This window comes from Lucilia sericata, unplaced genomic scaffold, assembly GCF_015586225.1.
Source record: "Lucilia sericata isolate MDLA Ls3-8-SP2 unplaced genomic scaffold, ASM1558622v1 Contig000040F_arrow, whole genome shotgun sequence".
Classification (NCBI taxonomy): Eukaryota; Metazoa; Arthropoda; class Insecta; order Diptera; family Calliphoridae; genus Lucilia; species Lucilia sericata.
Window position 1 is genome coordinate 194,233 of NW_023994078.1, and position 13,254 is coordinate 207,486.

General features: G+C 28.0%; 1 protein-coding gene across 14 annotated transcripts in view; it reads left to right on the forward strand.

Annotated features, from left to right (window-relative positions):
• LOC119613791 (tau-tubulin kinase homolog Asator) overlaps positions 1 to 13,254 on the forward strand; it is a 195,965-nt gene that overhangs the window by 159,282 nt on the left and 23,429 nt on the right. For 12 of the 14 annotated variants that reach the window (XM_037969852.1, XM_037969883.1, XM_037969905.1 and 9 more), the window contains 2 exons: positions 5,059 to 5,360; positions 5,435 to 5,579. The exons of the other annotated variants lie outside the window; for them this stretch is intronic. In XM_037969852.1, coding sequence (XP_037825780.1) covers positions 5,059 to 5,360; positions 5,435 to 5,579 — 447 coding nt within the window. The remainder of the gene's footprint in view (positions 1 to 5,058; positions 5,361 to 5,434; positions 5,580 to 13,254) is intronic. 14 annotated transcript variants of the gene reach the window in all.

A 13,254-nucleotide genomic window follows, 5' to 3' on the forward strand; every position in this document is an offset into this window, starting at 1 on the left:
TTTCAGTTTTTTGGTCCGCGGGGAATATAATATTCCCAGCTGGTGGACAATCTGCCCTCCCTTAGCTTGAATCAAACTAAAACTGTCCATCACGGGAAACGGGAAAACTCCCCCGAGTAGAACAATATTATATATTTTGAATTTCCTTATATATTTCACACGCATGTATACATGCAAATTATTAAATATCGCTAAAACATATCATAGGGCGCTATAAAAATAAACGAAAAAGGTGTTTGTAATGTTCAATAAATCTTGCAATTGTAACAGATTTAAGCTGTTTAAATCTTGGTGTTTTTTATTTAAGACATGAGAAAACTTACATATTTCTACAAATATTTGATCAATTAAAAAAATATTAATATAAAAGTTGCTGGTGGAGGGTATTTAAGATTCGGCTCAACCGAATATAACACTCTAACTTGTTTTAGTTTATATCTGCATTTAATACGCATAAAATATTTTTAACATTTATGCAAAAAGTTTAGGATTATATTCATAAACAAGAAAAATTATATTAACATTCTTATATAAATGTCATAATGTTTTAAAAATCGTTTTCTGTTCATGTTTTCTGACTGAAGCCTAATACTTATCACAATAAAAAACCAAACAAAACATACAATTTTATACTAAAAATTATAAATATTTTAAACCGGTTAACCGAGCCACAAAAAAGGGATAATCAGCTTAACCGAAAATCAATAATTTCGAAAAATCGTTTCACTAAAAACCAAAATATGTATTAAAAACCGATTTTTCGGTTAACCACATATGAATGATCAAAAACTTAAACCTTTATAAGCACATTCTTTTAGATTTACTCAATAAAGTCTTTATAATGTGTAAAACAATCAGCAACAAATTTATATAAATTTTGGAAAGTATAATCTTCATTCCATAAATAACAACACGGAAAAATTGTTAAGTTAATTTTTCGTTACACTAATTTGTTTTGAATAGTGCCATGCATTGCATTATTAAATTAGTGCATATTGTCATTTCAAGACTCGTTTTATGCGATTGTATTCATAATCGAAAAAATAAGCATTCAAACCGTTCTCTGAATCATACGGTAATTTTTTTATTGTACTTGTTTATAAAAACAAAGTGGAGCATGACGTCACGTTACAAACGTAGCAGTACGTTGTTATTGGCTAGAAACATTAAATTTAGTGTGTAGAACTCGGATTAGGTGCAAACACACAAAAGGGGATTTTTTGGTACTTTTTCGCTCTTCAAAAAGTACTTTTTGAATTTTCTATAATATTGAACCTAGGAACATGAAATTAAGTGTGTAGAGCCCGGTTTAGGTGAGAACCTATAAAAAGGGACTTTTTGGAACTTTTTCGTTCTACAAAAAGTACTTTGTGAATTTTTCTATAATATTGTACCTAGAAACATGAAATTAAGTAGCCGCAAATATTTTATTGACAAAAAGACATATCGCTAACTTTTTCTGAAAAATATTTGGATCAGTCCATAATTGACCAAAGCTCTCATATAAGATTCATTTCCTCAAGTCACTTTAGTCTATATATTTCATTAACATACAAGTATATATGAACAAAATCCGATATATTATATTTTGTGTATCGATAAATCATTCTGCGAATTTTTTTTCAGACAGGTCCATTGGTTTATAAAGCAACTACTAATGAAATTATTAAAACTCTGAAACTGGGATTCAAAAAGCTTATATCCAGATAAAATTCGACATGAGTATATTTGTGTATAGATAAATCATTATATTAAAATGTTTGCAACTGGCCCATTAATATAAAATTTTATGAACCTAATCAAAATTAGTTCCACATATCCATAAATGTTAGTACCCTCACAACGGAATCAAAAAATTTGTCAAGATATCTAAAAATTAGATAGTTAAATGGGTTTTAAAAAAAATAGATTACTGGTGGAGAGTATATAAGATTCGGCATAGCCGAATATAGCACTCTAACTTGTTATACATATATCTGCAGACTTCATGCAGCTGTTCTAGTTTACATTTTAACACTGTAAAAGGAGGTATGTTAACTTTAACAGGATTATCGATGGCAATCTCGTCATCAGTATTATCATCTTCTACTGAATGTCAGTAGAAGAATGTTAAATTGTGCCATTAAAATTATAGTTTCTTAAAATTTCGACCAAATCTTATTTTATAAAGCATACATCGGCAAGCGTAAAATTTTCTTTCCACATTAACACCACTTTATTTTGTGTTTTTGCATTCCATGCACTGAAAGACAAGTTTGTAAATTTTTTAGTGTTTTTTGGTGTAGTGACTACACTACTTTACAGTGAACTGTATTAGAAATAACAAAAAAAAAAAAACATTAAAATTTCTGGATTTAGTATGAATAGGATTGGAAAAAAATTTAAAGACGACCAATTATTTTTGAACATCACCCTCGAAAATGCATTTATTTGCAATTTTAGATACAAAGTTAACCTTAATACATACTTCGTGTAAATAAAAGTAAAGAAATAATGGAAGATTTTAATAAATTAAACAAATAATGGTTCGTTAGGCTATAAAAACATCCTCCAAGAATTTCTGCTCTCATATAATTGTCAATTCATTGAAAATATTTGCAGGACAATGTTGCAAATAGGCTTGTATGTCACCAATTCACAGTAGGGGGTATTACATTTGTTTAGGAGTTTATGTCATATTCATTTTTATTAAAATTCCCATTATTTGTTACAATCACTCAGAAAAAATTCTTCAAATAATTTTTTTTTTTGATATTTAATGATAATTTTTTTGAGAGGTTTTAAAATTGCAAAAATAACTTTCGACAAAGAAATTTTCTTTATGTTTAGCATCAGAGATCTTCAAATATTTTTTTTTTTTGGGTAATGATAATATTTCTTGAGAGGTTTTAAAATTAAAATAAATATTAACATTCTTGTTTGCAAAAATAACTTTCGGCAAAAAAGAACTTATCTTTATGTTTAGCATCTTTGTGTATCTCAATCAAAAAACTTCTTAGCTCTCATTCTCTTACTTTGGAAGTTACGTACGTGTGAATGAAGAAAAATCAGAGGGCTCATGCGTATGTATGTACATATGTTTTTTCTAACAAGGTATAAAATATTAATATCGACCGACAAATATCAAAGTTATAGGCATTTTCTTTTCAGAAATACAGCAAAAACGACTAAATAATTCTTATTTTACTCGTTTTTTGTGTAGATATTTTTGTTTACGTCACTTCTGCATTCAAAACAAAAAATGCAAAAAATCATGATTTTTTTAATAAATGACTTGGGAAATTGCCAATAACTTTATTGTTTGTCCTTTGATATACATAAATGTTTTATACTTCGTAGGATAGATAACATTTGGACGAAATGTTAAGAAAAGTTAATTTTAATGATATAATTTTTGAAGAAACCAAAAAGTTCTATTATTTACCCAATTTTACACTTTTCAATCGATTTCCGGCAGGGCTTTTTGCACCAATATGTTTTAGAAACTAATAAACAAAAAAAGACCCATCTGTGCAAAATCGAACGTTTACCCATTTCATCTTCTAAACGTTCGAGTTTCCAAAAATTCCTTCCTAATGGTTCTATAGCAGTAGTAATAATTCATGAATAAAATGTATTTTTCCATAATAATTGAAAATATGTATATAACGAAAACTTTATTGCATTTGGTGCGTGAAAATTTTAAACAACCTCCAAAAAATAATACAGTGGTTTTTCATATTTTTTAATGTTCTATTTGACTATGCTATGCCAATTCTAATATACATATAGTCATCTAAAACACAAACGGCCCTATCTAACATTTTTAAAATTTTGCAGAAGAAGCAAAAAACTATTTAAATTGAAAAGTTTGTTTCTATCAGCGCGATTTATTTTTATAAAATAAACAAATTGTTTAATAGTGAAACCTATTATTTGTTATGATAGTTGACAATGGCATACTTAAAAATGGATAAATTGGACTTTTCCTTTAATATTTAAATGTTTTGTAGATAGGGCCTTTTGTCTTTTGTCAATAAAATCGCAAATTTTGGTCGGAGGAGTCTAATTTCTTTTGTTGACATTTGTTTTAATGAAACACATTAGAATCAGCAATAAAATAGATTTTGAATTTTTGGTTAGCTAGGGCCGTTTGCGTTTCTGGTGACGATATGTATATTAGAACACATGTTCATATGTGTATAAAATTTATTTATGCCGAATTTAGTTTTTATAAGTAAATCATGGACGTTTAAGTTATTTTGCTGAAGAGGGATTCATTATGGGGTCAAATACTACGAAAATCGGTAGTATCAATTAGGTTCATGTAAGTTTTTTTTGTCTCTGGTACAATAGATTTTGTTAAAATTTCTTCAAAAAAAAAAAAAAAAAAAAAAAAAACATAAAGAGCTACAATTTACATTCCTAATATATATATATATATATACATATGTATATATTGTAAGGAATGCTTAAAGAAATATATTTTTTTAATATTTTATAATTTTACCTTTTTATAGAAAAAGTTTTTAATAAAAAATGTTGATACTGAATTTATAAAAAAATAATAACAATGTGTAATCATTTTTCGATTATATTTTAAATTATATGTTTTTTTAGTTTAGACAGTTTTCCCGGGAAAACGTCAAAATAATACTCAAATCTCAAATAAATAATAAATTAAAATCCTATAAGTGTCATATTGCAAATTAACTTGGAATTTGATCAATCCCGAATAATTTCATCTGTAAGTGGATTAAACTTTTAAAGGAATTAATTAAATAATATCTTATTTTGATTAAAATTTTTACAGATTCTATAGTTTTACAAGAAAACCAAAATAAATAAAAAATACTGCATTTCTATGAATATGTATGTATACGTATATATGTATATATGTATAAAAATTAATATTATTAACAAATTTTGCATAAATTCCAAAATAATGGACTAACAAATCGATAAAGATGTTTCGTCTAGATTCCTATAGTACTATTTGTTAGAATGTCTATACTTTTTTATTTATTTATTTTGTATTTTTTGTTTATTTTTGTTTGTTTTTTTTATAACTTCCCACAGAATCCTGTACAAAAAGCTAAATTAAGTTTCATCTCGCTGTCTCACCCAAATTTATCCGACGTATCTTTAATACAACATCAAAAAGAACAACAATATTGTATGGACGGCATTCACCTGATACCATCCCAAAACCAAACCGATAGTGTAGAACCCGTTATAAAAAAAGACCAATTCAGTAGTAATGGAATTGAGCATGCCAATGAAGATCAACTACAATTAAATTCTTCCTGCACTGCTTTAAAATTTAATGCAGCAAAATCTTCTAGTCCTCCTCTTATAACTCCTTGTCATAATCCAAAGAAGTAAGAATTTTTATCTTATGGTTTAAAATTTTGTTATATTATATTTTTATAATGTTTCTAAATCAATTCGATAGGTACAATTTAAATATTGCTGGTATAGAAAACTATGCTCAAATACAGGCCTCAATACCGCAATGCTGGTCCGAACCGGCCATGGGTAATGCTTTGCGTAGAGACTTAGAACCACCCATAGTCCAACAAGCAGCATTTGATAATATTGTAAGCAATGTATTTATAATTTTCTTTTAATAATATTGGATTAACAAAAAGTATGTATATAATAGATATACATAAAAACAATTGAAACGGCTAAGTTCTTTTATTTTGCAGACCTTAATTACTCATGAAATTCTGATATTTTTTGCATTCCTTGGAATTGGGAAAATACAGAATTTTAATAATTAAAATTTATCCGATGTATCTTTAATACAACATCAAAAAGAACAACAATATTGTATTAATTTTATGAAAAATTTATCTAGAGTTGTCATAAATATGAAAAAAAAAGAAATATATATATATATATATATATATATATATATATATATATATAGATATATATATATAGATATATATATATATATATATATATATATATAGATATATATATAGTATATATCTATATATATATATATATATATATATATATATATATATATATATATATATATATATATCTATATATATATATATATATATATATATATATATGTATATATATAGTCATTTAAATCATTAGCGCCTATTTTACCTACAAACATATGTATAACATCGTTATTATCATATTTAAGGCATATTTCGAGCATTCAAGACTCTTACTTGTTTTAACGTAATATTATTTAATGTAAATAATTTAAATTATTATATTAAAATAAGCACAATTTCATAAGCTTATATAACCCGGGAAAATAAAATTCCGTTGCACTATGAACCATTTTTGAACTGGCGGGCAAACATATTTTTTATATGGTCACCGATTTTAAAGTTATGTTACTTATTTTAAAGTAAACACTAGTAAAACTCGAAAGACAAAAAATTACAACTGTATATGAACTTGATCACAGTGAACAGAGTGAGCAAACTCGAACTATCGCAGCATTTTTATGAATTTTAAATTTTCTTAGCAAATATTTAATTTTTGCATTCCTTGGAATTGGGAAAATACAGAATTTTAATAATTAAAGTTTATCCGATGTATCTTTAATACAACATCAAAAAGAACAACAATATTGTATTAATTTTTATGAAAAATTTATCTAGAGTTGTCATAAATAGAAAAAAAAGAAATATATATATATATATATATATATATATATATATATATATATATATATATATATATATATATATATATATATATATATATATTTATATATATATGTATATATATAGTCATTTAAATCATTAGCGCCTATTTTACCTACAAACATATGTATAACATCGTTATTATCATATTTAAGGCATATTTCGAGCATTCAGATAATATTTTAATATTTTATGTTTTTTTTTTTAATTTCATACATTTAAATTTTATTATTTTTTAATTTTTTATAATTTAATTTAGTATATAAAACTAAATTTAAAGGAAAATATTAATATTATTAAGCGGAGTTAGTTTTTACAGAATTTCATTTTTGCCACGTAGTAAAATTGTAAAATATTTTTATTTTAGATACATTTTTTTGTGATATATGTATATGAATTTTTACCTTATAATTAGAATAGAAAATAACGGATATACATATGAGTAAATTTCCGAAAGATATCTGTGGAAATAGTCAGTGCATCTCGCAATTTTTTGCGGTTTTGTAAAAACAAAAAGCAACTTCTTTTTACATCCTTACCCTTCGTGAGAAGGGTATGAACCCGGAGAGCTTTACGTGAACACCTGCCTTTTTGGCCTTATTCCATGTTTTCATTCACAAGAGACTTAGTAGTCTGGTATGAAAAGAGTTAACCCTGAACATACCTTGACATGTATACCTCTATATATATATATATATACCCCGCATACCTCTGATTCATCCTGTATTTTATTCATTTAACATTAGGTATATTGAGTAAAATGGATAAAAGAACGCTTTTAAAAATGCACTAATTTTATAAAAGAGTAAAGTTTGGAGTGCTGAATTGCCAATGCTGCCTTTTTTAATAAAAACGACCCGTGTGATTAAAAAAGGACATTTCGAAGGATATTGTGTGATTTTGAAAATTCTATTTGCTATTCTTCCATTTTGTTACTCAAATATTTACATTACATGGATGTGGAAGCTTTTCGTACAAGAGTTGAGGATTCTAGTTCCTATATTTTCCCAGATGGGAGTTATTATGTCCCTATTGCTAGTCCGGTTATTAATTGTTATTAATTATTATTAATTGTTCACATAGATTTCAATGTTGCTCATGCAGGATTATAGCTCTAGTGGTTTTCAAATATACGAATTATTGTATTTAATTAATATGGGAGAGATCACGCCCACATAATCCACCTATTAATTAGACAAATGCTTAAATGGATGTCAAAATTGTCTGTGCAAAAGGTGAGCATTCTTATTTCAAGAAAATTGATTTAGCCGTTTAAATCCGATGGATTTAAATGTTTAATAAAAATTTTAATTACTTTCCGAATGGGTCCATTTTTGGTTATATATTCTTAGTAAGTCTATTTGATATTAAATATGAACTTTTTCGATATGGTTTCCCATTAATACCCTACAAATAATAACTGACCGCCGAGGCACGGGTCTAACCGTCCGGACGTTCCTTAAAATATTATGATGATGACACGAGAAAATGCAAGAAAATAACAACGTACAGATTGTGTTCTCTTGTTATCGATTTGAAACAATAACAATGCATATGCTTTGTTGCATATGTATTTTTTTATTTCTTGTCACAACCAGAGACTCTTACTTGTTTTAACGTAATATTATTTAATGTAAATAATTTAAATTATTATATTAAAATAAGCACAATTTCATAAGCTTATATAACCCGGGAAAATAAAATTCCGTTGCACTATGAACCATTTTTGAACTGGCGGGCAAACATATTTTTTATATGGTCACCGATTTTAAAGTTATGTTACTTATTTTAAAGTAAACACTAGTAAAACTCGAAAGACAAAAAATTACAACTGTATATGAACTTGATCACAGTGAACAGAGTGAGCAAACTCGAACTATCGCAGCATTTTTATGAATTTTAAATTTTCTTAGCAAATATTTAATTTTTAAATGATTATAGCTTTTTCGTTTTAAAAGATTTTAAAGTGAAATAAATTTTGTAAAATATTGTCTTCTAAACTATCACTATTAGAAAAAATAAGCCTTTATGTATTTTAGAGCATTTAAAGGTCAAAATTTCCCAAAAATGTTTTTGAGGGGACCAATTTTCGTAAAATTTTCACAGTATCTTCCTATAGTCTGAACTAAAAGCAACATTTCGTTTTGCAACTTTAAATAAGCGAGGTGCCACATACAGAATGCGCTTTTAAATTCGTATATATAACAAACTTCAATAACAAGGGTCCAAAAATTTTGCACTGATTACTTTGACATGTATATAAGCATTAGCGGCCGTGGAATCTCCCATATTAGTCAAATATTAAAATTCGTATATCTAGGAAATTATAACATCTAGATTTCTTAAATTTTGCCCGGCCAACCTTGACGTCCGTATAAACATTTTGGGAAAATATATTCAGATTAGCATTAGCGGGAGTGTCATCTCCGATATAATTCGAATACTCAAATGTTGAAGTTATGTTTTTAATAATTGTCTTATACTTGTTTAAACAAAACTTATGTATCAAATAGTATTTTGTATTATTATATTTTGTAAATCAAATATTTTTCACTTCAATAAAAACTCTGCTTACAATAGGTTTTGGGCCCAGAAGTCATAGAAATTTAAATTAGAAAATTAAAAAGAATTTTTCATGAAAAATAGTTAGTATAATTAGAAAGATTATTCAAGATTTAAATTATTCAAGACTCAAGATTACTCAAAGTTATTCAAGAGACGAGATAACTCAAGATTCAAGACATGGAATTCTGCGACTGGCCTGTATAGAAAAGGAAGGTTAGAGACCTTTTTGAATTATATAAGGGTGCTCTGGCTGTAATTGAGAATAAGCTAATCGAGTTATACAGAAAAGCTAATTGCTATGCAAAAGGCATCATCAAAAGCAATTAGTGATGAAATCTATCAAAAAATAATGAACAAGGAATGTGCTTTTGAAATGTGGGAAGCTTTGAAAAAGCAATACGAAGCAACATCGAAAGACCAATAAAGAAGACGTTTCAACACATATTTCAAAATTGAAGAATTTGTTTAATGAAATAAATAAGATTGAAAAATGAACATGCATTACCGGATTTATTGTGTAATGCATGTTCATTTTTCATTTTTATATGTTTCACCCAGTTCATTTGAGATGTTCAAATCAAGTTGGATGATGCTTACCGGAGATGAAGATAAGTCACTGGAAATCCTGTTCCAATAACAACAAATGAAGTAAACATAGCTGTTGATAAAAAAAGTCAGGGACACATTATTAAAGTACTTCTTAGTGATAATGGTGGAAAGTTTATTAGTAATGATATGAAAAAGATATTCAAAGCTAATGGTATTATACATGAATTAACTGCTCTATATACCCCTCGACAGAATGGAGAGATGGCGCGAACTTTCATATATTCAAACAGTGATATTAAGTTTCCTAATACTTTACGGGCTGAATTTGTCAAGTCAGCGGTTTACATTCTTTATCGTACAAGAAAAAGTTTCGTCAAAGATGTAAGTCTTTTTGAACTTTGGCATGGAAAAAACCTAAAGTCATCTTAGAATTATCGGATCATGTTTCATACATGTACCAAGTCAAAAGCGAAAGAAACTGGATCAGAAATCAATTAAAGGAGTGTATATTAATGATAAAAACAGTCTTGAATTGTCGAGAGATGTTAAATTCTTGGAATCCGTTACTAATTGTAGTAAATATGACAATGATAGTGAAAATAAAACCGAAAAATAAAAATAAAATAAAAAAAGACAATGAAGATGAGTTTTACAAAAGTGAAAGTGATTGTGAAGATTTTGAAGGTTTTGAGAATGCGCAGCAATATGCCGAAGCGCAAAGTGAACCAACTGAAGATGAAACATTAAGTATGGATAGTAGTTCTGATTATGCGGTGCAAGATACCGAACCACGTAACAATAAAAGTTTACGGGAAGATTCCGTCAATGATGAACCTAATACAAATCGCTTGCGAAATCGTACAGTTATCATTGATAATATAAATGATGATTTTGTACTTACGTCTATAGAACATGTAAACAAAATGCAAACCCTAAGTACCTACAAAGAAGCTGTTGAAAGTGATGAAAAGGAAAATTGGAAAAAGCAATAATTGCTGAAATGAATTAGCTAAGGGAAAACCATACTTGGGAACTGACAGAAATATCAAATAATTACAAAGCTCTTCCTGGAAAGTGGGCACAATAGATAAGTACAAAGCCAGACTGGTAATAAAAGGTTTTAAACAAAAATAAGTGTATCGACTATGATAAATCATTTAGTACAAAGATGTTGGCTATTCGATCTATTTTAAGTATTGCCGGAACTGAGGGTTTACACTTGACGTGTCTACAGCTTTCTTGTATAGTAAGTTAAATGAAAATATATACATATATGAAGCAGCTAGAAGGATTTGATGACGTAACAAATCGAGTATGTTACTTAAAAAGATGTTTATACGGCCTAAAACAAGCTCCAAGGTGCTGGAACAAACGAATAGGAAATTATACGTTTGTACGTGAGAGAGAAGAATGGAAATAAAGTAATTCTTGCGTTATATATGGATGATGTTTTGATAGCAGCTTCTAATATCAATGAATTAAATGGTGTTATTAAAGAAATGCAAAAGGAATTCAAAATTGTTCACAAAGGTGCTTAATATTTTCTTGGATTAGAAATAGAAAAGAAGGAGGAAATATTAAAATTCATTAGAAAGCATATGCCAAGGAAATATTATGTAAATTTAACTTTTCTGAATGTCGTCCTGTTACTACACCAATGGAGAAAATACAAATGACAATGAAAAAGATAAAGGAAATGTTGAATTTCCATACAGACAAGCAGTTGGTGCTTTGATGTACCTATTGCTAGGAACGAGGCCAGGTACCTGGCATATAGTGTTGGTTATTTGTCAAGGTCTTTGGAGAATCCAACTAAAGAAGATATACAATGTGTAAAGGGAGTATTTAGATACATTGCTGGTACCTTAGACGTTGGCATTATTTATAATAAAAAAGGACCTAAGTCACTAGAATGCTTCAGTGATGCTGATTTTGGCAGATGTATTAATACTGGTCGATCAACATCAGGTGTTGTGGTGACGTATGCTGGTGGTGGGATATCATGGTTAAGTCAGAGACAAGCAATGGTATCAACATCTACTACCGAAGCTGAAATTGTTGCTTCTAACGAAGCTGCAAAGGAACTAGTTTGGTTGTCAAGGCTTTATAAAGACATAATAAACTTTAATCAAATACCATGTATTAGAATACATAATACTACAGCAATTCGCTTGGCTAATAATAATATATTATATATATCAGCGGTTCCCACCGATTTTTACTTCGCGGACCCCTTGAAGAACTTATTTAATTTCGCGGACCCCCATACATATTTTGATATCTTATTGTTCTAAATAATTGTCCATCCGAAAATTGACCTAGTCCATTAATCCCTAGGTCTAATAAATGTAGAGATGTCATATCTATAAAATATTCCCGTACATTGAGAATATATAATATTTCAGATAGGTTTTCAATTGCATGTTTTGAAGATAGAATGACTTCATTGTTGATATGTTAACATGATGTTTAATTTTATGATCGTGAGATCTTTCATATTCATTTTTCTTCAAGGTAGCGAAAAGGTTTCTTTATCAAATATTGTCACATGTGCTTAAGGAGTCACGTTTCAAAAATTTGTTGCGATTGCAAAGGGTGAACTGAGTAAGTGAGCTAAGTTTTCGGGAAAATAATATAAGAAAGTTGGACTTCTTCTATGTTGTTGCGGAATGCGTTATCCGCATAATATATGATTTGAACTCTTTGTTAAAGTACTGTGAATTTGGAACTTAAATTTGAATTTTAAAATACCAACGAATTATTTTACTTCATGGTTTTTGGCTACATATTTACGCGAAACGCTATGGATTTTCTGATGTTAATTTAATAATATCTATTGGTCGACAAAATCAAGTTAAAATCTGTGTATCACGTCGGATTTATAAAGAGATACATAAAGAGTCACCTCTGTTTTGAAAATATATAATTTTAGTCCTTTCAAACAAGAACACTTTTGCTTACAATTTGATAAACTTAAATCTGTAATAAGCTTGTCTTTGAATTGAACTTCATACTCCGGAATACCAGTATCCCTAATTTAATTGTAAGGCAGAGTATTATTTGTCTGAAATAAAAACCATTATTTCAGTACATATACAGGAAATAAAAATTACAAAACACGCAATACTTTACTTCATAAAAGTTATACAATAAATTTGTAGGGCCTAGCTTCTTCCTGATAAACAACCGAAAAAATAAAATTCAAAAAGTCACCAAAAAATTTGGGATTATTGCACAAAAATTGGAGATATTTGTACATACATATAAAAGAATATTGTTTATTCATGTTTTTTTCGTTCGTCTTCGCGGACCCCCTAGGATTTTACTACGGACCACTAGGGGTCCGCGGACCCCCATTTGGGAAACGTTGATATATATAATATTTTTAAATCTGTAAAATTATAACAGCTATAGTAAAATTTTGCACGGACAACTTTGACATTATTATGGAAAAATTTTAAAAAAATCTCAAATA